At 42.9% G+C, this 25,170-nt stretch overlaps 2 protein-coding genes across 8 annotated transcripts in view; one reads left to right on the forward strand and one right to left on the reverse strand.

Annotated features, from left to right (window-relative positions):
- Positions 1 to 24,648, reverse strand: ptpn20 (protein tyrosine phosphatase non-receptor type 20). 6 transcript variants are annotated; one of them, XM_031872567.1, is made up of 48 exons: positions 23,745 to 24,645; positions 21,152 to 21,299; positions 20,791 to 20,954; positions 20,292 to 20,357; positions 20,014 to 20,193; positions 19,784 to 19,859; positions 19,235 to 19,315; positions 18,986 to 19,061; positions 18,613 to 18,766; positions 18,326 to 18,397; positions 17,957 to 18,131; positions 17,545 to 17,680; positions 17,316 to 17,454; positions 17,064 to 17,216; positions 16,742 to 16,927; positions 16,481 to 16,643; positions 16,113 to 16,380; positions 15,930 to 16,009; positions 15,538 to 15,615; positions 15,310 to 15,417; positions 15,061 to 15,177; positions 14,751 to 14,959; positions 14,456 to 14,557; positions 14,132 to 14,225; positions 13,481 to 13,566; positions 13,099 to 13,270; positions 12,375 to 12,586; positions 11,735 to 11,833; positions 11,421 to 11,631; positions 11,111 to 11,264; positions 10,120 to 10,750; positions 9,599 to 9,769; positions 9,288 to 9,462; positions 8,982 to 9,192; positions 8,856 to 8,893; positions 8,486 to 8,572; positions 7,672 to 7,733; positions 7,134 to 7,295; positions 6,803 to 7,052; positions 6,324 to 6,430; positions 6,087 to 6,169; positions 5,566 to 5,699; positions 5,322 to 5,470; positions 4,860 to 4,950; positions 3,320 to 3,654; positions 3,006 to 3,221; positions 2,157 to 2,219; positions 1 to 2,058 (listed from the first exon to the last, which is right to left on the reverse strand). In XM_031872567.1, exons 2-48 carry the CDS (start codon positions 21,273 to 21,275, stop codon positions 1,948 to 1,950), a joined length of 7,011 nt encoding a protein of 2,336 aa, XP_031728427.1. In that variant the 5' UTR covers positions 21,276 to 21,299; positions 23,745 to 24,645; the 3' UTR covers positions 1 to 1,947. The 6 variants fall into 6 exon arrangements, with proteins under 6 accessions (XP_031728427.1, XP_031728416.1, XP_031728463.1 ...); XM_031872556.1 differs by having other exon boundaries at positions 11,111 to 11,631; positions 23,745 to 24,646; XM_031872575.1 differs by lacking the exons at positions 1 to 2,058; positions 2,157 to 2,219; positions 3,006 to 3,221; ... (2 more) ...; positions 5,322 to 5,470; positions 5,566 to 5,699 and adding an exon at positions 5,712 to 5,804 and having other exon boundaries at positions 11,111 to 11,631; positions 23,745 to 24,648.
- The window catches only part of mapk8a (mitogen-activated protein kinase 8a), a 12,461-nt gene continuing 11,151 nt past the window's right edge, over positions 23,861 to 25,170 (forward strand). Inside the window, exon 1 of one of the 2 annotated variants that reach the window (XM_031872655.1) lies at positions 23,861 to 23,885. The gene's annotated coding sequence lies outside the window, so the exon portion shown is untranslated. Of the gene's footprint in view, positions 23,886 to 24,142; positions 24,423 to 25,170 lie in introns of those variants that run through there. The other variant, XM_031872646.1, reaches the window with a different exon arrangement.

Genomic DNA, 25,170 nt, shown 5'->3' on the forward strand with positions numbered 1-25,170 from the left:
TTTCAGATAGTTTTTAATTAAAGAGAGAGGTATTACATTGTTCTCAGTTATTGGTTACATAGTGGCTGGTACAGTGACAAGAGATTAATTTAGCGTAAGTAAGTTGTGCAATTAACGGTTATTACATTTCACAACGCTGTTGCATAAGCACTTGCTTGGCTGTACAAGATGCATTTTCACAGATGAATGCAAAATGTGCTTTTGTTTGTTCTTTCAAGAATAAATAATTTCCAAGATCTGGGGCAGAAAACATACCAACAGCATCTCAAAGAGAACATGAACTTGCACATAACAGAGGTTTACCCAGGGAACCAACCAACCAGCATTGATGAGAAGATGTTGCATACACAGTACAGAGGCTGATGGCTCTGCGTAGCCATCCACATGACAAAGGTACAGTACTGCATGTGTCTTACCAACATGCTCCAAACAGCTTGGAAGATGTTTTCGAGTAAGACATTGAAATTCTGATCTTCCGTCCTCACGGAGAGTATTGCTTTGTTACATTCCACATTTTGATCATGTTCAAGTCATTCAACCAAACTCCAGGCTCAGACTTCTGTACTTTAAGAGTCTGCATGCAATATGAGAGCTGGTGTGTGTGTGTGTGTGTGTGTGTACGTGTGTGTGATAGCAGCTAAAAGAACAACGCTTACAAGCAGTTACATCCAGAGGTTGAGGTTCAAACCAGCAGCTATAAATCATCTTTGATTTGTGACTTGGAGATGCAGCTCTGTTGCATTTGTTGTACATCATCTAAAGTGGCAAAATGGAAAGTTTGTAAACCTCATAATATTTTTTTGCATTTTTGGCTGACTTTGTATTAAAATAGCTATGGAATACAGATAAAGGATGTTGCCACATAACAACTTACACCTAGAAACCCTGCAACTAGTTTTGCACATTCCACAAAACATCTGAATATTTAGTATTGACCCCTCGTCCACATTTTAGCAAAAGAGTGAATTGAAAATGTATGAATTCATCCAATAATGTGTTATGTTGAATCATTCTTTATCTGTATCAGGATGTGCAAGTTGTGATTTATGTGTAGTGTTCTGTATAAAATGGGCCCACAAACAAAAAAAGATTGACAGGCGGTGTGCAAACTTCACATTGTTTCTAAGTTACAACTGAACTAAAAGGTGAGATGTAATCCTCCTCCGGCTTGGATCAACCAACCAGCCACCTCAGACCACAAACAGACTGAAAGCTGCACAATCAATCTAACCACTGCCGAGTGCTCAGTTTATCAGTTTCTTGCTCTCCATCCCCGACCGCTTGTGACAAGTGACTCAGGTGGGTCAGCATGGGGCAAGTGGTGTGAGTCATTCCAAGGCACTTGATTCTTTTCATTTCTGTAGATGATGAACTGAAAAATCAATAGTGTTCTTTTGCTTATGCCCTTTTCTCCAGGGTACAAATGCACTTAATGAAATGATAACACAATGCTTAATCAAATGCTACTCATCAAGGTTACAAACAGATACTCCCTTTGGTTTGATGATCTTACATTACTGCCAGATAAAAGATGTGATTACCAGAGTTTAAATTTTCATGCAATATGACAAATTAAAGAACATGGAGAAAAGAAAATGAGATACATTCAAAGTGACACAAAATTTAAAAAAGATGCTAGAGACAGAAGGCAAATCACTAAGCCTGAAAAGGCAAAACAACCTCAGTGATCTAAATTAAATTGACATAATCACAGCACCGAGAGCACATACAAGAACCAAACATTACAGTTGAAGTCATTGTACCTAAACAATAGGCCTCCTCAACACAAAGTATCAAAACAGAGAAAAGGTACAAGTTTCTTATTATAGCTAACTAAACTATACAGCCAAAGAAAAAGGTCTCAGCAGTCTATGCCGTGAAAGACTGCACATGGTTACCCAATCACAGTCTGTGCTTTACAGGTAGGCGAGCTGAAGGTGGGAACATTCAAACTACTTTGTGGTCTCGGGGACTTTCCGGTTGCCATTGGTTGCCGTGAAGCTGTAAAATGCCCTGTAAAACCTCCAACCAGACTTTGTAGCAGAAGAAGTACTGTTCCTAAAATGAGAGAGACAAAGGGCACGTCTAGTCTTTGATAACGTTTTTTTTTTTTAAAAGCTTGAACGTTGAACTGCAACCCCTCTGTTGTTACTGACCTTGGTTTGAATCATGCCATGCCGCTGAAGTCTCATCTCTTTTACCACGTCGCTCACATTGATCTAAAGACAGAAACAGACGGTTGTTACGCACAACTGCAGCATGTTTGTGATCACGTCTGTGGCTGTAGTTCAGTTCTTATATCAATAACAAATCAACCAGGTGGCAACCTCAGACTTTAGAATTTGTATAACCAATACGAAAGTGCCTTAAACTTCAGGGGGTGAGAAAATGACCCTATACTTCTCACTTGATTTATTACCTCGGTAAACATTGTAAACATGAGTTTATGGTCTCAATCGCTAGTTTCAAGAGGTCTTCAATACAGCTGTTTATTTAGTAAATTATGGTCCTATTTAGAGTAAAATAAAGACGATAAAGCAGGGAGTGCTTTAGGACGTGGCTACCTTGTGATTGAAGGGTCACCGCATAAGCTACATGCTAACAATGACAATGCTAACAAGCTGATGTTTAGTAGTTTTAATGTTTACCAAGTTCACCTTATTAATTTAGCATGTTAGGATGCTAACATTTACAAATAAGCACTAAACACAAAGTACAGCTGAGGCTGAAGGGAATGCTATTGGCTTTTCAGTACAAAAGTACAAAAATTGACCTGATGATGCTGCTAGACAAAAAAAGGAAATCAGCAAAGTTTAATAAAAATAATCTGCAGGGACAATCCACACAATAGAAAAAATTTAAGTCTGTACAAAATGTCTTGGCAATCCATCTGATATTAATCGTTGAGATATTTCAGTCGCTAGATCTGTGCCACTGGCATGGCTAAAATACCAAAAATGGTGTGGTAAACTAATTAATAAACCTAACAAAATGGCTCCACTCACAGGCAAATCATTCTCAATGAGGCTGAGGATAACGTCAGTGCAGATGAGAACTCCCGTGCGTCCGATTCCGGCGCTGCAGTGCACAGTAACTGGTCCCTTATGGTGCACGGCCCTCAGGTAGCGGATGAAGCGAACAAGCTGCTCGGAGCTTTTCGGCACGCCGTGGTCAGGCCAGTGTGTGAACTTCAGATGACGGACAAAATGTGTCTCACGGGTCTGGAATAACAATCAATTTAAGAATTGTGAGGTTTAGAGTAAACCATAAAATGAATGACGTTTGACAGGCAGGCAGGTGTTCCTCACAACTCTCTTACTTCTATCTCCACCATGCGGATGACCTTGATGTGGAAGTACTCCAGGAACTGTTGGTTCTCCAGGTGAAGCTGGTACCTGCCGGTGTCCAGAGGCGTGCCCAGCTTCTCTGGCCAGTACTTGTGACATTTGATCCTTCCCCGTTCTACTTCCTGGGTCATCATGGCAATGACATCAGATTTGTTTTCCCAGATCATCTGCCAGAAGGCCGGTACTGTGGAAGGCAGAGGGCCCTGGCAGGAGATATAGAAGAATTTTTCATCGCCAACTTGCATGTGAATGTAGCTGCCGTTGATGTAGTCCTGGTTGTCTCCAATGGCAACACGAGTTTCATCATCTATGGGGGGAAAGAGAAGGAGAAAAATACATATAAAGGAAAAGAGCCTAAACTCTCTGCATGTGTGCTGTTTTGAGTGTGAGCATGCATCACTGCATGAAATTCATAATTGAAATAAACCAATTACACCTCCAGCACTGTCCTCCCACTAACAGAACACTCTGTCATGCCTGTGGTTTTCCCTATTTTCGATGAATCCATTCATTTCATGACCACAAACAACAAACACTGCTACTTTGTTGTTTTGGCCAAAGCGCGCAATCTAAGTCTACAGTAAATAAAGACAAGTAAACAGCTCAGGGGTCTGGAGCCGGGCTCAACAAACCAGCGCTGTGAAGAAGTTTGTTGGTGATGAGAGGGGTGATAGACTGAAGGCAGTTAGGAATGTTTTTTGGGGTTGGTCCCCCACCTCCTGCTTTGAAGATCAAAAAAGCCACAGACTGGAAACCAGACTTTCTATGCGGTGGAAAGGATCGGTTAATACTGTGCCTTTTTTTCTCCAACTTTTGCTCAGACAGCAGTTGTAAAAGGCTGCAAACATCTAGGCTTTAAGGTGCAGTGGTGTTCCACTGGGGGTCACCATCCTTTTCATCACACTCAGTCATTTGAACTTTGACCCTTTCACTCCAACACAATGAGGGCTGGAGAAGTAAATGCTTTTATACGTGTTTGTATGCATTTGGGTGTGTGTTTCCAGCTTTTCTTTTACACTTCAGTATCATCAGTGCTGATCACAATTCACTTTTTATTTTTCCTTTCATCCTGTCTCTGTATTTACCCCCTGAAATTCAGACTAATAATACAGTTTATAATATTATTTTCCGCTTCATTTATCAAAAATATAAATCCGAGATAATTACAAGGTGTTACCAAATTACATCATCTTCATCATCACATACTTGGCTGACTCCCCGGAAATTATAAGTGCGGCTTCAGTGAATTATTGATACTAATATAGGAAATGATTTGTTGCGCAGACGAGTGTTGTAAACAAACAACTCCACCCCCTTCAGAAAAAACCTTACAGTCAGCTTAAACTGAGTGGCTAAAACAAGTGGTAACAAACAGGCTCTCCTATAAATGCCAAGAGTGTGAGTGTCCCGCTTTTACAAGCTTCAGCTCACCAATAAAAAACTAGAGAAAATAAAAGTTTAGATTCTGTCAGAAGAAAGTAAAAGCTAACAGAAGTCCTCTTTCAGACTTACAGGGTAGGATGTCTCTGTAACGGTTCTTATCTCTGTTCTCGGGGGCTTTTCCCACCAGACAGTTGTCAGAGGGCTTCAGATGCTCCAGAGCCTGAAATGAACAACATGAGCACAATAACGAAAAGAAAAACACTTACAATAGTGCAGCTGCATCACAGCATGTCTGTCCATAAAAATAGTCTAAATGTTTTAATATTGACAGAGAATCTTTGTGTGTGTGTGTGTGTGTGTGTGTGTGTGTGTGCAGGTCTTTTTTAGCAGATTTTCTCTAAATGTATCACAGCGCACATGTATAATAACCTCCAATGCAAAGTTCTAATGGCAGGATCAATGTGGGAAAAGATTAAATGGCACATTGGGGTGGTCAATGTGTAATTTTCCCCTTCGTTAAGGCAATTTTACTAGGAATTACACTGATGCATACATTGTACATTAACTATCTTGTCCATAACACATGCATACCATGAACTCTTTGACCAGTTCCTGCTGGTCCACTTGATGCTGTAGAATCCGGATCAGAGCTTTGACCCTGGAGCCTGAATACTGGCTGGTCTTAGACGGGCTAATGAGAGCTAAACTGGCCAGTTCGTCATCTGATACTATGGGTGGGCCTGAGGAAACAAAGGGGGAAATAGTTGCATATATGGCTTAGAATAGATAAGATTTTGACTCTGACGCTTCAGCACAAGAGTAGAGGAATATACACCTGTTTGGGGTGAGGTCTTGTCCAGACCGGTGGCGTCAAATACATCTTCTTCTTCTTCGCTGCTCCAGCCGTCTGACTGTTTTTTACGGATGTCTTTGCAGGACTGGTCCAAAAGTTTGTTCACAATTCGTTTCCTGGGGGAGTCAGGGGGCGGGGGTGAGACCAGACCATTTTTACTCTTCGGTGGGAGGGGATGAAATCATGCAAGGCTGAGCTTCCTTTCCCTGCGACTTTTCCACCTAAAATACAGTATAGACAAAAGGCTAAAATATCTTTATACTTCTACCATACTTGTTGTTTTGAGGCTACAGAGAATAGTACTGTACACTTTCTAATTGTTACACTATTTCTGTCTCCTTAGGGTTCAGAGCCCATAAGCGACAGCATTTATCCAGGGTGGTACTTTTTCTATTGCTCTCTGCTGCCCCCTTGTGGTTAACTCTAGCAGCCCGAAGAAGAAACAGGAGGAGGAGAATTGGGGAGGAAATAAGTAGAAAATGGTACAGGATAGTAGTTACTACCTGCCAGACGCTCCATGCAACATGTCAGTGACATTTAGGGATGGGCAGCAAGCTTGATGAGAAGGGGTGCTGTTACAGCTCTCCTGTTCCACAGACAAGCAGCCAGAGGAGTTAACAGACAGAAGGAGCAAGATGTTAGTAGTAGATGTTAGTAAAGAGGTAAGGAGGGCTGGGATTTAATTGAAACACAGAATTTACATCATAATTGCTACATGTGTGTGTATGATTTTTAGTTACCTGTATAATTACAGTGGCATCCGTTACGATAGTCAGTCGGCGTCGTGGAGGAGGTGGTGAGGTAACGAACACACCAGCTTCATTGACCACAGGGTCTGAAGTCGCCTCTGAGACAATGATAAAGTGATGCAATATATTCACAATATATACAGTTCAATTCATGTCTTAAAAGGCAAATTGTGTGTTGGTATGCAAATTTTCCATGGCTTTGAATGTATTTAAAAGACACAAGATGTGTGTTTACAGTATATTTTACATAGCTAAAGGTGTTTCAAGGGTATAGTCCTAATAATTAAGAATTAGTATACAGCTTTGCAATTCATGCCTTTTTGATTTCACCAGATACAAATTAGAATTTTAAATTTTACATCAGCAAAGTCTCAAGAAAGATTAGTAGCTTACATACAGCTCTTTATTTCAGCACTATTATCCTTCTAAATATTCACGATTAAAGAAAGGACAGTTGTCAGAGATCATACCAGGGGGGCGCTCAGCTAGCTTATTCAGCATGACGTCAGGAGAGGGACAGTTATCAGGGCTGGATACCGGAGCCGGCTGCTCAGCTAAAATAGCTTCAGTCTGAGCGGACAGGTTGGGCGGTGTGGGTGACTCGGAGTACATCAGGGGCAGGATGTCTCTGCAGATGGTGAGCTGTACAGTCCCCTCAGCTTTACGCAGGATATCCACCACCTTACTGTGGCTCAGCCCGGACACAATCACACCGTTTACCTAGAGATGACACAGTGAGGATCAGGGTTTATCCCACTACGGAGGGTAATGAAACAGCCAAGGTAGATGGTGGGGTGTTACCTCTAATAGAATATCTCCCACTCTCAGCCGACCATCCTGCTCAGCTACTCCACCAGAGCAGATTTCCTTCACTCTAAGCATGGTGCCATTGGTTCCCCCAAACAAAGCAAAGCCAAGACCTCCTCCATCTGGTTTTGTGAACTCCACTTGCATGATGCAACTCTGCCGGGACCAGAGGAGAAAAGGAGGAGAAACAAAATGATGAATCAGTCATTTTCTTCCACTGTATTTACAAAAGCATGTTCTCCAGAAAATGCCAATGTATTGTTGATGCATGAATCAACTGTAAAGAGAAGCTGATAAACACACACACACGCACACACACACAGGCAATCAGTGCACCACCCCCCCCGTAGAGAATGCATTCGCAATTTGACACACAAATAGAGTCATGTTACAGTGTGTGTTTCGTGTTTCATCAGACTCTTAAAAATATGTGCAGTTACAAAAAAGAACAGATAGAGGTGACAAAAGTGAAGAGGTACCCCAGAAAGAATTAGCTTTTGGACAAAGACAAATAATATGTTCATAAACTTACATCGTGTTCTTTTGTGAAGGAGGGACATCTAAATTTTTCAGCAGTCCTACACACATCTTCATCTGAAAAAACAAGAAAAATTATCAATAAATCAGCAGCCGGTGCCAACAAAACAACTCAAGCAGTTGCATAGACAATTGTAATTTCAATTAATATTGGTCAAGCCTTTAAAAGCAATGTAAAAGATGAATGTAGTGAAACGTCTGGACTTCAGTCCTAAGCTAACAATGGAACATCCCTTCTGTACAAATGTAATCCATGCGACCATTTTCAGCCAATGAAATTTCCGTAACAGACACACAGAAAAAAAAAAACACACACCAACCTCCCTCCTCTTTGGCCATTTTGAAAGAGACTTGTTGATGGGTACGTCTCTTCTATGACAGGTGAACAAGGCTGGTCTTTTTAAACTGACCCTCTCCACTGTCCCTTACCGCTGCATACACCGTCACCAGGCAACAGAGATATCTGCCCTGTAGACCACTGGCTGTATAGCACCGTCTATGTGTGTGTGTGGGTGTGTTTGTGTGTGTGTGTGTGATGGCTACAGCCCTGCAGTCCAATACACCAGTGGAGGGCCTGAGGCTTGCTAATTATTAATCCTGCTGTGAGAGCCCAGGATCTGTCAGCATTCAGATCACACACACACACACACACACACACACACACACACACACACACACACAGCTGCAAAGAGAACTATCTTTCAGCGCCGAGCTCCGGCTTCACGCAGACAAAGGAGCAACAAGCAAAAGAGTGAAAGGGATTATGGTGCTGATAGAACATGGGAGAGTTGGGAGGAGGAAACACTCACCATCTTCGGTAGGAGAGTCTTTATTTGGAGAGACGGGCTCTTCAAAACGAGCAAAGAACTTCCTGTCCTTTTTCCAGTCAAACAGACCTATAAAAGAAAAACTTGGATAGAAATACACTACTATATATTGCACAAGGAAACAATTATAATTCAATTTAAAGAGCTAAATCTAAAACCAAAAGGCCAGTGTCTTCCAAGAATTATTTCTGGTAATGATTGAACTTAAATTATCGTTGTCCAGTTGAGCACAAACATATCTGGTTTCTAGGCGATCCATCAGTGCATATAACAACCAAACGATCCTGTTTATGGGTCCTTGGGTTAACTCAAGCAGGTGAAACCATCACATCAATTCTTTAGACGCCCTTACCGTTCCACTTAGCCTTGGCGGTCACTGGCTGGTCTTCTCTGTGACATACAAAAACACAAAGTCATTGAAATAACCAAAAACAAACCTACTTCAGAGTCTATCTCTCAAACCTTTGAGGGCACATACCTGATGATTTTAAGTTTGACTTTACGAGGGGCGATTTCACAGGCTGTGACCGCATCTTCCAGGGTCATTCCCAGGGTGCACCTGCCACAGATGTAGATGATCTTGTCATTGGGTTGGACGCTGCCCTCCTCGCTGGCTGGAGATCCTGGCACCACCTGCAGACAGTAGATGCCCTGCCATTTGCTGCCAATGCCCCCTGTCAGCTTTATACCTGGAGACGCCACACAGATACAGTAAATACAATCAAATAATACCGGTGATGCGCCTGTGTCTTCAAAACGTGTAAAAGTGTGTACAGTGCCCCACCCAGCTGCCCCGAGGGTGTCTTGTAGAGAACTATATCAGGCAGGCTGTCACAGGAAGGCGGGGCCACCAGGTTTGTAACAGCCCTCCCCAAAGTCATACTCAGTCTTCTCGGAGATGACCTGAGAATCGTCATGGCAACATCATCAGCCACACTGGTAACATCATGTCCATTTACCTGGAAACAAATGACAGAGAAGGAAACGCTCAGTCAACTTGAGCGGCACATTCTCTGAATGAAATATAGCAAAATAATGTTTGTAAATGTGCAGAAATGTACAGATGTGTGTGTGTGTGCGTGTGTTTGTGCGTACTGTGACGAGCCTGTCTCCTGCCCTGAGTCGTCCATCTGCCCTGGCTGGGTTGTCCAGTATGTCCTGTACGTAGTAGCAGTTGTCCAGCTTGCTTCGAGTGATGGTAAACCCAAAGCTTCCGCTCCTTGACTTGCTCAGAACCACCGTCAGCTCAAACTCTTTAACGTATCCCTGACAGGCAAAAAACAATGACAATGTATCTAATAGCTACAGAAATTCAACAAATAACTTTAACAACGAGACATCATTTCCATCGCATCATGTTTAAGCTTAAACTTTGTTGACATTGGTAAACCCTGTGGACAAAAGAGCTCCTTTCCCAAAAAGTACGCAGCTGATTTGACATTTGTTTACAGTATCACTATCTCTATTATTGGTCTCAAGCCAAATAGCCAGGTAATTGACCCAAAGCCTGAATATATTTGCTAAACTTTATAGAAGTGTTTTCAAATGTCTTTTCAAAAGTTTTCTGCTGGCAGACAAATCTACTGGGGTAAAACATAGGTAAAGGTAAAGTGAACCTTTCTTCGACTCTCTTCCTCCTCCTCCTCATCATAATCATCACTGTATTCCCTTTCTTTCTTCTCTGGTTCTTCTCTGAACTGTGTGTGACTCTGGGCAGCAGGGAGCAGCATTGTGGGGGGCAGCGTCGGGGCAGGTGGACTGGCACAAGGATGCACTGAGGGAACGACCTGGGCTGTGATGGGGGTCAATGGTGGAGCAGGAGGCTGGGGCGGGGGCGCTATAGGCCTACTGTTCTTGGACATGGCTTTGTAGTGACTTGGAGGAAGCCCCTGCTGGATCGGGTGGTGCTTGGCTTTAGGTGGCTGGGTTGTGAGTGGCTGGGATGGGTGGGGCAGGGAGCAAGTGGTCGGGGTGTCAGACGAGAGGCAGAGGGGCGAGATGGTTGTAGTGGGGACGTGTGGGCCGAGGCTTGGATTCTGAGAGCTGAAACTAGAGGAGCTGTTGGAGGTTTGAGAGTGGAGGCCTGTGAGGTTGGTTGTTTGAGTGTGAGTGGCCAGACTGGAGGGAAGGCTGTGAGGAGGCTCCAGTATGGAGCTGATGGTCAGGTACTCCTCATCTGCCATGATAGTCAGTCCATTTCCCATCAGGCAGTAAGTCACACTTCCATCTGCCTCCTCTCTGATGCCGCTGCAGATAAAACAGACATAATATACTGTATATAGGGTACACAAAATAATGCTTTCAAAGTTCAGATCCTCAAAATGTAGGATTTCAATTTTATCAATCTTCATCATTCATCAGCGTAAATTTGAATTTCTAAATTAATCATTTGATTCCACTGCTTAGTAGTTTTCATACACATTTTGATCCTGTTGTGCTGTTGTTAAAGCAGTTCAAAGTCAAATTTCGTTGCAGACATGGCTACAATATTGTGCGGCTCGCCGTGAAACTTTTTCATTTGGCACAACAGGCAACAAGAGCGGAATCGTTGATATGAACATTTTTATCATTATGTATTAACAGTTTGCACGTGTGTTTACTTCTTACCTGGCGTATACTTTTGAACCAGTCTTAGGACAGATATCCAAAAGCATCACAGTTGAGCTTGTTGTCGTTGCAACCTCCTCTTCTCCGTCCTTATTCCTCTTCTTTTCTTCTACTTCCTGTTGCTTCTCTGGTTTCCCTGTGGTTGGTTGTGACTCTGGTGAAGACGGTAAAGAGCCACAGGTAGGTGAGGCAGGTGATGCCGGGGAGGCAGGTGAGACCGGCGAGACTGGTGATGGAGGTGATGTAGGTGAAGTGGGTGATGGGGGTGAGCGTGGACGAGATGGGGGAGTCTGGTTGGCCAGAACTTTACCGTCAAGACTCTCCTGGGTCTCCGGGAGTGCTGGAGCTGCAGGAGGATCTGTGCTTAACTCGGCTGTATTCGTCAGGTCTTCCTCATGGCTGGGGGCCTGCTTCTGGGCAGGTATTTTGAGATCATAATGAAACTTAAGGAGCTGGGTGTAGTCCTCTCCTAGTCGGATGTCCAGCGACTGAGATCGAACCTCACGGAAGGATGCAGGACTCTACAGAGTCAGACATGAGGTAAGATGGTCTATCTAACTTAGGGGTTTTCTTTTTTCTATACGTGTAATATATGTGTGTGTACTTGCGTGCGTGTGAGCTCACCAGTGTGTTGTCATCTACATCATACAGCACTCCAGAACCTGGTCGACAGATCAGCAGATGAACTTCCGATGGAGCTCCACGAAGCAGGAACAAAACCCTCTGAAACAACAACATCAAAAAAACTGTGTACTGTGTGTGTTGATGCGGGAATGTGTGGGTACAGCTTGAGACAGACTCAAAATGTACACATATCTTAAATTGTTATACTGTACTGTATGTTTAAGTGCACCTGTGTGAATGCCATTACAACTCCTCGGCAGAGCACACAAGATTAAATGACAACATAAAATGAGACAACCAGCTTGCTATTTTCAGTGGTATGAGATTAAAGGATTAGTGGACCAGTGACGTGGACGAGATCTTAAGAAAGAGCAGGGCCACTAGTGCTGTTCTTAGACTTACAACCCATTCACGACTATTTATCCACAGGCAAAATCACCCACTGTGCTGCCACTCATGAATAAAATCTGAACACTAGGCTCTAGTTAGCACTTTATAAACCAGCCTATTCTTTTTATAGACATTTTTTTACTTTTTCCATGTTGGAAAAAGAATGCAGCAAAATACAAGCTCTATTATTGAATGTGCTTTATAATTAGGATAAGATCAATAATCATTTTAACTAACCCAACCCCTATACCTGGTAAGAGAGGTCCTTGACGGGCTCCTTGTTGACAGACAGGATGACATCTCCCTCTCGCAGCAGGCCACTCTCCAGTGCTGGTTGACCCGGGAACAGACGTTTGATGCGGACTACGCTGCCGCGGTCTGGCCCCGAGTGCAGCTGCGATATGTTGAAGCTGAAGCCGAGGCCAGACAAACTCTTCTTCAGCACCACTTCAAGCGTGTTTTCTAGGAATGAGAGGAGACGGCGGGCAATCTTTGAGCATTAATGTCTGTTGTGTAATCTTTAATCTGTAATGTGGGATGTGATTTGTTGCACTGTGAAAAAACAACAACATATTCATCAATCACCCCAACCCACATGTTAAGTATCAATTTTTCTCCAATGACAAATCTGAACACAAAGACAATCCTTTTCCCCACATTTTGTCTCACATTTCTATCAGAAAGGGAGGCTTTGTAGAGATGAGGAGCTGTCCCTTTAACTAAGCTCAGGCAGTGAACAGGCAGCTTCAAGGTTTCAGTGCACGCTGTCTCGGGGGAATGAAGGAGCGTCAGCCCTAGATGACTCTGACAGCAACCACAATGTAGCTGTCAGATGACTCACAGTCACCTCTGGGCCATGTGTGCAAGTGTGTATGTATGTGTGTGTGTGTGTGTGTGTTGTGCCTGACACTGTCTATCTTTTCTTTTTTTTCCCTCCTATGTGAGCGTATGTGCCCGTTCCTCTCGCCTCTCACCATCAGTCACAAAGCTGTAGTCCTTGGCTCGGCCACTCAAGGTCGTTTCCATGGAGACTTCAGTCATGGGGGGCTGTGTGTGAGATGAACTGTGGGCCAAGGGGGGGCAGGGCGAGTCAGGTCTGGGCTCCAAGATTATTGTGGGCTCCCTTTCTAACAGGAGGTTCACCACCTATGGGGAACAGATGCACATGCAACCCATTTATATATTCAGTAGTTTATACTTCAACATGCACCGACATAGTAAAATACAGGAAATAATGTAGAGCATCACCAGCTACTGTGCTTTTCTCCTGTGCATATTCACAATCAGTGTTTTACTGCACATCTGTGTGTGTGTGTGTGTGTGTGTGTGTGTGTGTGTGTGTGTGTGTGTGTGTACCTCCCCCGTCCTCTTCAGGCACTCTACAGCTTGGTGGTGAGTCACGCCCCTCAGGTTGAACCCATCAACCTCCAGCAGTCTGTCACCTGTCATATGCACAAACACAAATCTCATCATCATTAGCAACATCAATACATAAACGGTGTGTGTGTGTGTGTGTGTGTGTGTGTGTGTGTGTGTGTGTGTGTACATGTATTTGATGGACATGTCAACAAATCGAAAAGTCGTTCCTGCTCTGTGAAGCATGAACCAAGTAGACACAGACACAGTGGCCTCAGTGGCATGCTCATGTTTTAGGCCTTTCATCTTATAGGGCCTGATTCAATCCACATTCACTTATTCAATACTTTGTCTCAGGAAGTGGATGATCTACCCTAAGCCAACAAATAGGGTGACATCTGTGACGGCGTGGCTTATATTTCCCAATGTTTTCATCATATCCTTTTGATGATGATGCAAAAGGATTGGGAGGTGTCATTCTTGATAAGACGACACTGTGGAAGAAAAACTTCACAGACGTGAAATTGCAAATAAATGACGATGTCTTTTGCTCTTCATCAGAAGTTGAGTGAACATCCGGCACAAAACTTTTACAGAACCTTTTTTGGCAGCAACCTCATTGCATATGGAAATGAAAAATAAAAAGATTACCGATCTGAATGCGCCTGTCCTGCTCTGCAGCACCTCCAAGCACCAGGTTCTTGATGTAGATTCCTCCATAACGCACATTGGTGTTTATTCCTCCCTTTTGGCAAAAGGGAGAAGTAATTAATCAATGGCTAAGGCCTCAAATAACCCTAAAAACGTACACTGACTCAGCGTGAAGGAATCCAGGGGAATGTGCGTCGTAGCTTGTTACCTATAGAGGAGTTATTGCAGGACTGTTGTTTTAGTTTTAGCTAGGTGTACCTAATAAGCTGGCAACTGAGTGTATAAGGTAAATGCTGTGTAATAAAAGGGAAACAATTCACTCACAGCAACACTGATGCCAAGACTACCACTGCTTTTCTTAAGCTCCACTATAAACCGCTCCCCAGTTTTCAAACTCAAGATAGAGGGGGACCTGGAACACACATCCTGAAAAAAGACAACAGAAGACGTAAACACACAAAACAAATTAAGATTGAAAGAGGAATACACAAAGAAAAGCTAGAAGTGTGTTTTCAGGAAACTCGAAGCACTTAATCTATTTAACAATTCGGACTGGTTGAACTCCTTCATCAGCTCTGACCTCATGCTTTGCTTCCATGGAAACAAAGTAATCTCGTACCTGGGCGTCATGTATTCGCACAACAGGAATGTGTAGCCTCCTGCTAATCTTTGGGGTTGCCATGTTGGACAGACTGATGGCCTCCTCCAGTTCTTCCATGACAGGACGAAACTCTGTGCCACTCAGTGTAGTCTGTGACCCAAAGCTCCTCTCCAACGCCAAACAGAGAGTACTTTGACTCAAGGAACTTGTACGTTCCTTCAAAGACTCTGATAGGAAAACAACCAGGTGGGATAAAGGACCTCATATATGGCTGTATTAAGTTCCACAACTGATGGTTTGTAATGGTAATGCATTGAGCAGATCTTACGTTTAGGCTGGGACACAATGAGCTCCACCTCTTCAGGGCTGCTCTGTAAGATGGCAGCAGCGTCACTGAATGTCACTCCTTCCAAACTAGTCTTGTTTAGGGAGATGAGACGTCCACCTGGAAATATCAACGAAGTCTTTGTTATAGTTTGTCACATGCAGCCCAATTTGGTCTCTAGCGATGTTACGTTGCATGTTAAGTTGTAAACCAGTGTCCATGTTACTAGCTCCGTTTGTTGGTGCTTTGTACCAGGTTTGATTCGTCCATCCTTGTCCGCCGGCCCATCAGGCACAATGGAGGCAATGAAGATCCCAAGGTCAAGTTTACCTGTATTGTCCTCGCCGACTATCACAAAGCCTGAAACACGACCAGAGAGGAAGTGAAGACAAAAGTCTCCATGTGAATAATCAGATAAGTGGTACTCTGCTCATTAATTTGACATCAAGTTCACAGCTAAGTCCGCCTTAATGAACTCACCGAAACCCAGTTTGGGATCTTTCTTAAGGGTCACACAGACTATCTCTCTCTCTGGCGGGGTCCTGGTTGGTGTATCAACTGAAAAGCACATTTTATATGGGCCACTGTAAACTAATTTATATATGTTATATACCCAGGGGGGAGGTCAAACGTCTAGCAAAGGGTCAGCTCACATAAACAGACACATTGGGTAATTTAGAAGTTCCAAATAACCTAATATGCATGTCTTAAGAACACATGGGGAAAACATTCTTACTTCATAACAGTGTTTAACAGGGAGCCACCATGCCACTCACATCTGACCATACAGACTAACTTCTACTAAAGATGCTTAGTGTTCATTTGTCCTCTGATTTGTCACTCTGAAGTTCAAAACAATTAGACATATTCACCTCGTATGGAGGAAGAGGCGTCAGAGTCCTGCTTCTGTAGTGAGACACTAGACATCCTTCTGGGAATCAGCTCTGGAGTGCTACAACACATGTGCACAGTACGTTGCACAGCGGTTTACTTAATGTTCACAGAGAATATGTTTCCGTAACAACAATAAGAATGTTATTCTCATCACGGGCTACCTCCAACACTGTCGCTCTTTCATATCCCTGAGATCTCCTGTTTCAGTGAGCTCCTTGTTCATCTCTCTGCTCATCTCCCTCCTCATCTCCCTCTGCTGGCACAGCCTCGCCTCCAGCTTGTCAGTCAGGTTGTCGCAGGACTTGGAGAGAGAGTCTGGTTGACCAGGTGTCAAACCTACATGGTTCAACATGCCCTCTGAGCAGGACATCTGCTTCAGGTTCAGGTTATGGCCCTGGTAGACAGACATGTACTTATCCATGTTTTCATCTGGAGAAACAGAGGTGTTATTTATTCTTCCACTTTGTGAGCATCAGTGTAGCCAAAGTCAAAAACAATTTGTTCTACACAATCAGTCAAATGTACCCACCTGGCATCATGGTGTGGTTAAGCTGTCGTGACGTCATCTCGCTGTGAAACTTGTGCTGCGCCGAGCAGAGGTTCAGCAGGTACTGTGCTATTTTTGAGCTTTCTGTTACAAAACTGTGCTTTTTCCCGCTGGGCCCTCCACATTCGATAATCAGTTTACGCCGCTGAAAGACAGTCACAAGTCATCATACATTTAGTTTGATCGTCATAATAAATTAAGCTGTATGAAGTAATATCTGGCTGAAATGCCACTTATTTTTACCCCAGTGGATATGGTGTCGGTTTCCCTCCATAGGAAGCGTCGAATGACAGTCCGCAGGTGGTTCTTTATCTCGTACACAATGATTCCTTTGGCACACACTCCCAAAACCAACTCACCCACCACTGTCCTTTTTTCTCTCCCCACACGGTGGAACATAACCCCGTACTCCGGTAACTGCTGGGCAATCTGGGAGGTACATATTTTTACATGCATTCAATTTTAAATAGTAGCTATTCATTTCAGCAATCCTTTAGACTTAAAGGAAGTGTAATAATTGTAATCACATTATGCATGTGAGCGGATGCATTGGTAGTCTGGATACCTTTAGGTATTCTGTTTCAGCCTCTTCAAGCAGTATCTGGGCATGACTTGCATGTAGTCTTGGCAACTCTTCCTTGACATTGGGCAGGGCCAGCTTCTCTAGCATCCTCTTGGACACATAATGCTCTGGCTGGTAGTAATTCTTACCATAAAGCTAAAAAGACACACAAAAGAACAAAATGCACTGCTGTAACACACACTGAGAGATGATGCTAGTATTTAAGGTGACCATTTTTCTTTTTTTACTCTGTACCTCTGGCATGTAATCACCAAACTCAGCCTGCAGAGCAAGAGCAGCCAGAAACAAGCCTGTCTCCTCATTACAGTAGAGCCTGTCCTCCAAGAGATCCTTCCGCAGCTGTAAGTAGTACTGATGGCGAGTCAGTCTGTGCCTAGGAAAAGATTAAGTAAAAGGTTTTTAAAATATGTATTTCTATAAATTGATTGTCTACATATCAGTTTAACACCAGAACTGTACTTACAAAATAAAGGACATATCATCAACAAAATATTTGACTCGAAGAAACACCAAAAAGGGGGATATCTGCCCTTTTTTCCAACTGTCTGGTGCAATTTTGGAGATTTTTGTTTCATGGTCCAAGAAGAAATATTCATCATCTGCAGAATGACAAAGAAAAGCCTCTTTAACTTCAGAGTTCTGAAGTGACTGAAACAACACAACATGCATTAAGAAATGAATTCAACTTTATCTAAGTAAACAATGTTGTTAATTATTGAAATATCACCCCAAGTTCACCCCTGATGTCAATTGTGAGGGCACAATATCACAAGTTGGACCATGGGTATTTTGAAATTAATTTCCATTTTGAATGTTTCAATGTGATGTACAACCAATGCAGTCCAGACCAGATTAGGTCCCATATGATATCTTACCATCTATAAAGGCAAGACCAAAGTAGAAGTGTTCTACCAAGTTTGCGTGAGCCACCACCATGTCAAACACATCTCTTGCTTTGGACTTAATGTCACAGCGAACCACCACGTACTGTCCGTTAGGCAGCACGACAGTCACTTCTCTCTGAGACGAACACGAACGGCCCTTTCTGGACTGTGGTGGACATGCACAAACACACCCACACACATAAATATACAGATACTGTACATGCAATTATGCAAACAGACGTAGTTTTTTAGCATGCAAGAAAATACAAACTCAAACACTGTAAAAAAACAACAACAACAAGGATATTTACATTGATATTGATCAGAAGCAGAGGAGATGAACAGTAATCATAAATTTACCACAATAGATCCTGGAAGCTCAAGAACAATGTGTTGTTCGTCTGCCATTCTGACGAATTCTGGACCCAAAGCCTGACAAAACAAACATTTATAATAGAAACTCTTTAAGCAGCAACACATCCAACAGACCTTTGTCTCTAAAGGCTCTGCTAATTTGTCCAACACTCGTACTAAATACTCCACAGTTGCAGTACAGCTCCACAACATATCATTTTATGTTCTAGAAAAAAACATTTCTCTTGCATTTATTTCACTGAACAAACATTTTAAAAAATCCCATATCTTACCTTAGCCTTCCTCTGGCTCAGGCTGAGCGAGGACTCGCTGAAGGTGATTGAAGGACTGTGAGATCTGCCTGATGTCTTAGGAGAGATGTCGTGGTGGGGGCTCCTACCAAGCCAACTGCAGTTGCTGTCCCTGTGACGGACCCCACGAGGGAGTCTGAGGGGAGAGAGAGGGGTGGGGAAGGACGGGTTGTGTAATAGTTGTGCAGACAAGTTGGAAAAGTCAAACTGAGACAATGTCATGTCCCCTTAAAGTCACTGAAGACAATGGAGGAATTGACATGCACACACAGATAGCTCTAATGGTTTAAGAACTTTTTTTAAACTACAACAACAGAGGTGAGGATGTGTGTGTATGCATGCATATAGTACATACCGGTCTAAAGAGGATTGGTACAACGTTGTGGGAGAGCTCCTTGGTCTTTGTCTCCAAGGTCTCTGAGATAAACTCCCTAGAAAACAGACATAAAATGTGCATAATCAAACACACATTAAAGAAATGTTAGTACGTTTTGCATTCAGGATTACATCTGCACACCAGAGTTAAGGATTTTATTAAGAGAACACAAGACAAATAAATATGACAGAATAACTTCTTTCTACCATTTTGACTTCTTTTCAGTACCTGACTTTGAGTCAGAGTCTGTTGAGTATCTTCTCCCTTCACCACTGCCTTCGCTGAAGTCTGAAAGTGGCCCTCTCTTTCCTGTCAACCAAGAAATGAAAGATGACAGCAATGTTTGATTCCTGTCCATCCCTGTGCTCCCAGGAGACACTGCCATGTTTGGACAGGACTGAGGCAAGCGGAAGGTTTAGCCTGCAAGCATCCACATTCTGTATCTGCTTATTGGCTCTCACAGGAGCCTAATCCTGGGCTTGCTTTGGGCTAAGATTTTAATCCTGTTGACCTGTACGTCGCCTTGAGCCACAGCAACGACTGAAACTACTTTCTGTAAATATGTAGGGTCAGAGGTCAAATTTATTCATTATGGCTGTACAATACACATATTCAATTTTCATGCTGCCAGACATTTAAAATCAGCTCCATTTTAAAACTTACTGATGTATAGTTAAGTAATACAAAATCTGCTTGTTTGTCAAAAATTCCCAGTGTCGTGCTTTGGATGTGTATTTAAAAACTCAAGTTCATTAGGACTCTAACATGCATGCTCACCATGTAGTCTCTCTCTGATCATCTGGCTCCTGCCACTCAAAGGAACGTGACAGTCTGGCAAAGAGCCATGGTCCATCTGAAGGAAAAGAAACCGCTAGTATTCACAATTTACTTTTAATTTGTCAATATGCAGATTAAGCTTTTAAATTCTGACACATACACAATGGCCTGCAGAGACACTGAAAAGCTTACGGAAAGAAACAAACTTGTAGGTAGATATCTAGACTCACTGATTCATGAAAAACCTCCTCCACCAGCTGCCTGATGACTTTAGTGGGTGGCGGCAGGACGCTGGCTTTATGCTGAGACTCGCAGGCTTCCAGGATGGCGTTGAGAGTCACCCTGCGATGGGCCAGGTCCTCACACATGCTGAGCAGGAGGCTGTTTAGATGGTCACTCAACTGGACTGGCTGGGAGGAATGAGAGTGGAAAGTCATTATAATAATGGAGGTGTGGGACTTTGATGGTACTGATTTAGAAAAGACAGCTTTGTATGAGGGGATCCCACCTGATTTTGAGGTAGTTGAAAATCAACTGACCAGTAGAGAGTCATACCCAGTGAATACACCAGCATCTGTGCAACAAAGTAATTTAGTTAATGACAATACAGGTTAAACATAGTGCTATAATTATCAACTAAATCTATAATAAAACCAGGAACACACATACTGGACAACCTTTCTGTATGTAAAGCCATTCTAATCATTTATTTAGGAGTTACTTTACAGTCTTTTTACCCAATGTTTATAAATAGGGCTCTAAAGTGCAGAATTCAGGACAGCGCTTTCTTTGCTCAGCCACTAGATGGCGAGCTTACGCCATACTCGACCTTCAACTCTTCTCATCCTGAGATTTTACACTCCAAGGAAAAAGACACATGAGGACATATCAGCAGAGTTTCAAGTGACGGATGAATCCCCCAATATGAACTGACACCGTTTCGTGTTTGTCAAGTCTGTCATCGACTTCCATGCGAGCTATCAGGACAGGTATGAGGATGCACTGACCCTCTCTATGGCAGGTTTGGTTGAGCTGGCACGGCCCTGCAGCATCTCTGGAGCGGTGAAGGTGGATACATCATCTGATAGGCCACAATTCTTAAATGCTAAGGTACCAGTGGCTGACAGCAGCAAGGAGGTGGGGCTTATGATATTACACATATTGTTCTGACCTGAAAAAAAAAGTAGGAAGTCCATAATATATATGATGCTGCTGGAACAGTCCTACGGTAAAGCCAGAGTGAAACAGAAATACTGAAAGACATATTCAAATGTTTATGTTACATTGCGATAACAAAATTGTATGGTCACAGCATTAAGACGCAATGCATGTGCCTACAATAAGAGGGGGTTCTCTAAACCGCTTTACCCATATAAGAGACGTCCACTAAAGACTCTGCAGTGCCCAGCAGCAGGGACCAGACCTCCTCCTCCAGCAGAGGTCCCCCTCGTGCCTCCAGTACTTCAGCTAAGGTCACAAATGTGCTGCTCATCCTGCACACATTCCAAGCACGCACCTGAGGATACACACACAAACACATGTATAAGACACACGTGTACAAACCCAAAACATCACTTATTAGAGGTATTGGTCAAGGTCATATTCTGAAGAGAGGTTTCATTTTGGTTTTTGCTCTGTACACAAATCAAACATCTACAGATGAATGTCTCGTGTGTCTTTAAACACTCATGTAAACAATGTCAACTCTGCATTAGGCCGATATTTTTGGCTGATTGTCAAGCTTCTCTCATCACCTTCATTACACACTTCACCTTCACGTCTCTCTGTGAGGTAGTACTGTTGTTGTCAGAGCCTGTCAACTGTATTTTGTTTTCACAGACAGTTATGAGAGATCGCACTAAGAAAAAAAAAAGCTGTTCTTTGTACTGGACTCTGATTAGATTATCTTACTCCACCAGTCTCACTGCCTCTGGCTCTCTCTGCTCCTCCCATTTCCTAATAGGCTTTCTTCTGACCAGAGGGCTGTTCAGAGGAAGCTGTGCTTCTGGCATCAAAGCCACTGGGTCATGATCCCATGTTAGATGTTGTCACATGCTGTGTAGGTATTACCACATCTATACACAGCTGAGAACTTATATTACACATATTGTACAATGAACATTGAAATTACATTACATGTATAACACTCTGTATCATATATTTTCACTCAAATTGACTTTAATTTGAACACATTAGAAGAAGATACATTAAAATAGAACCAATGACACAGGAAAAGATCAATGCAATCTTCAATTTTCCAAAAGATTGCATGTTGTTGTAAATCTGGGCAGATCAAAACACCCACTTTGACTTGACTTAGAATTGAAATTAATGTGGGAATATTACAGTAAAAGTATCTGTCACAAAGGGCAGAAATAACTGCAACACATTGAAGTCTGAGAAATATTTTACTGCATACTGACAGACAAAGTGTTGGCATGAGAATATACTGTGAGTACAAATTGACAGGCTATTTTCTTCCAGGTTAATAGATTTAACTGCATTTTCTCAAACAATACCAGAAAACAGAATCAGGTCGTTCCTGATGTTGTGAAACCCAACCATCATGCTATTCATTACACCGGATCTTTTTATTGAGACTGTCTCTTCCTGTAAATGTGCCTTAGCAGTAATAGAATAGGGTGCTCACAGCCAACGGCATACAAAGTAACATGCTTCCAATGATACAAACCAAACCAATTACTTTAGGCCTGATTATCCTGCACTTAAAGTATTCATCCTCAGCTTGTGACACCCCGACTGTCGACTGAATACGGAGAATTTCCAACGAGATTAAATGGCTAAAAACAAAACCACCAATGCCGTTGTGAGGTTAGGGACATTATATTCAGTGATTACATAATTATATTGATGAGAAATATTAAATAATCCTGCTGTATCCCTGCACACTGGTTTCTTGTTATGATGTAGAGGGAATGGAAGAAGAGAGTAGGCACCCAGCCAGGTGCACCCACCCGTCCACTCTGGAGCAAAACTTTTTGCAGCTGCACTCCCTCAAAGTGGTTTATCTACAGGTGTAAAGCTGGTGTTGTGAAGCCATACACTTCTGCAGGGACTGACACAGAAAGCGGGTTATTGGTCGCTAGTTATATTTACATCACTTACTTAAGTCACTTAAGTAACTGTGCTGTGCTTATAACAACATGGCTTCTGGCTGTGTGGGTTGGCTAGACCAGGTGTGACCTCTCCTGCCCTCTTTCACATCCTATTACAGTGTCTGCATTCCCTACATCACAACCTCTAAAACTTGAAAGTTAAGATTAAATTATAGAGCATAAAGAAGATCTCTCATGTCTGGAACCAACACTTTTTAATAAGCTGATGCCATGTCCAGTTCACACACCAGTTGCCACACTTTTTTTCCCTGGGTTTAAAAGCCTATTTGGTCTCCTATTTGTTATATTTGTCATTATGTCAGAGCAGGCCATGAACCAGTCAACAGCCAGGCCTATTATCCTGTTACGTACAAACCACCTTAGTGATCCATTAAGCAGACAAGGAGAAGCTGTACTGTTTCCTTTGGAATGTGGGACTACATGCTCCTTCAGATCTAGGTCTCTAGCAGACTTCTCTCTCACTACAAGTGAAAATAAATTCCCACGTTCATGTACCATGACAAACAAAAGGTAATAGTGTGGAGGTAAAGGTACTGCTCAGAGTTCAGTTTATAGCGACAGCATAAGCAGCCCCTAACAAACAACACATTTGATCAGGATGACTTTTGCCATCACAGGCCTGAATATTAAAGGCTATACTGTGCATTACTCTTCATTACAGTACTGGACATGTTTAGCTAGGGTTAATGCCCAAAGTGAAATACTGCATCTGAAATCTCAGAACAGATGTATCTGACCATGAAGACACCCTCTTCAATTCACCAAACTGTCAAACAGCACAATAGGAAGACTAAGATGATGAAGAATAGCTATGGAAACATTACCTGGTACCATATGTAACCTATGCCAGCGGTCTGATCCTTTGTATTATCCCCAGTGCTCCCACCACGGATCCAAAATAATCCTTGTGATCATCGCATTGCTGTTTTGACGTCCTCTCAGTCAAGGCTGCTCCGCTCTGGCAGGTAATTCATCAATGACATTAACTAAACATGGTGCCCCATTCATTTGCTCTATTACCACCAACACCACGCTGAAGAGCTGAACTTTTTTACTGTAATTGGGGCTATTCTTAGCGTCTCGCCTTTAAACACTTGAGTGGATTAGCATCGCGGTTTGACAGCGACAGGTCAGAGCCACCAATAACGGGTGGCGTTGGGATCAGCTACACCGATTTAACTAATCCGTCTGACGCCCAAAGGTGCGGTGGATCCCCGGCGGTAGGTGCGCTACAGAGAAGCCTGGGAAGGACGAACGACCTCGGCCAAACGAGTGGATTGCAGCCCGCTGCTGTAGGGCTGCTCCCCCACAATGATCATAACACTGCGGGCTCTCTTTGAACAAGGGGTAAGAAACCGTAGTAGCGTTGTCTTGCTGCGGGAGTCGGTGCTGGGACGTTTATCCACGCCGCGTGCCTTCTCTATTGCGCGCAGCTTGTCTCTTCAGGCCCCGGGGTATCTGCGCAGGGACAAGGATAAATAACAACCATCCAGGGCTGTCAGGTGGGTGCAGGGAGATTTTAAACTACTCAGCGCTAAATTAACGTAATTCTACCTCATGTCCCTATTCAGTCAGAACGCCTTCGCAGAGCATGGCTCCGTGCATACATCCGCTGTTGTATCGTAGCCTATAGAAACTGATGCACGAACTCTAGATGGTAGCCTACCCTAATTACTACGCTGTGGATTTCTGCAGAGCCTGTGCGTGGCATAGTCCACAAATGATCGCACAGTTAATTATGGACAAGATCCACCGGGTAAAAGAAGAAGCCAGCTAAACATTTCCCTGATGTCTACTGCATGATAGCCCTCAATTCATTTATAGGTGACACTGCAGCATCACATTTTACCCTGGAAACAGACAAAAAACAACAACAACAAAAACGTGCAGGCTTTAATATGCTTATTGGACCCAGTCTGAAATCGAACTAATTAACTCACTTTGAAAGAACATAGAAATGTTGTTAATGTTATTGGAAGCCCAGTCAATATATTTTTTCTTTTAAACAAGTAGAAAAAAATTACAAGTTGGCCGCATGGACTTACAAGGCTACTCAGGTGAAAATTACATTTGGTCTGTTTACCACATGTAAAGCCTAATTGAAATGAAACTGTTCTCCCCTCGTGTTCACCAACACCACTGATGTAAGGACACTGTGATAACTATCTAGTTGTCTGTTAGTCTGCATATATAATATACCTGTCAATCATGATAGCAGGGTTGCAGTTCTACCTTTTTGTTAACATTAAA

This window comes from Anarrhichthys ocellatus, unplaced genomic scaffold (genome assembly GCF_004355925.1).
Source record: "Anarrhichthys ocellatus isolate YVR2014 unplaced genomic scaffold, GSC_Weel_1.0 scaffold3, whole genome shotgun sequence".
NCBI classification, from domain to species: Eukaryota; Metazoa; Chordata; class Actinopteri; order Perciformes; family Anarhichadidae; genus Anarrhichthys; species Anarrhichthys ocellatus.

Coding starts and splice junctions, on each gene's coding strand:
- ptpn20 (XM_031872556.1), bottom strand. CDS start 21,275: ATGAGCAGCACATTTGTGACCTTAGCTGAAGTACTGGAGGCACGAGGG. Junction 17,217..17,315: donor TTGGTGATTACATGCCAGAG/GTACAGAGTAAA, acceptor GTGTCTTTTTAG/CTTTATGGTAAGAATTACTA. Junction 11,834..12,374: donor TCAAGGACCTCTCTTACCAG/GTATAGGGGTTG, acceptor TTGTTGTTTCAG/AGGGTTTTGTTCCTGCTTCG.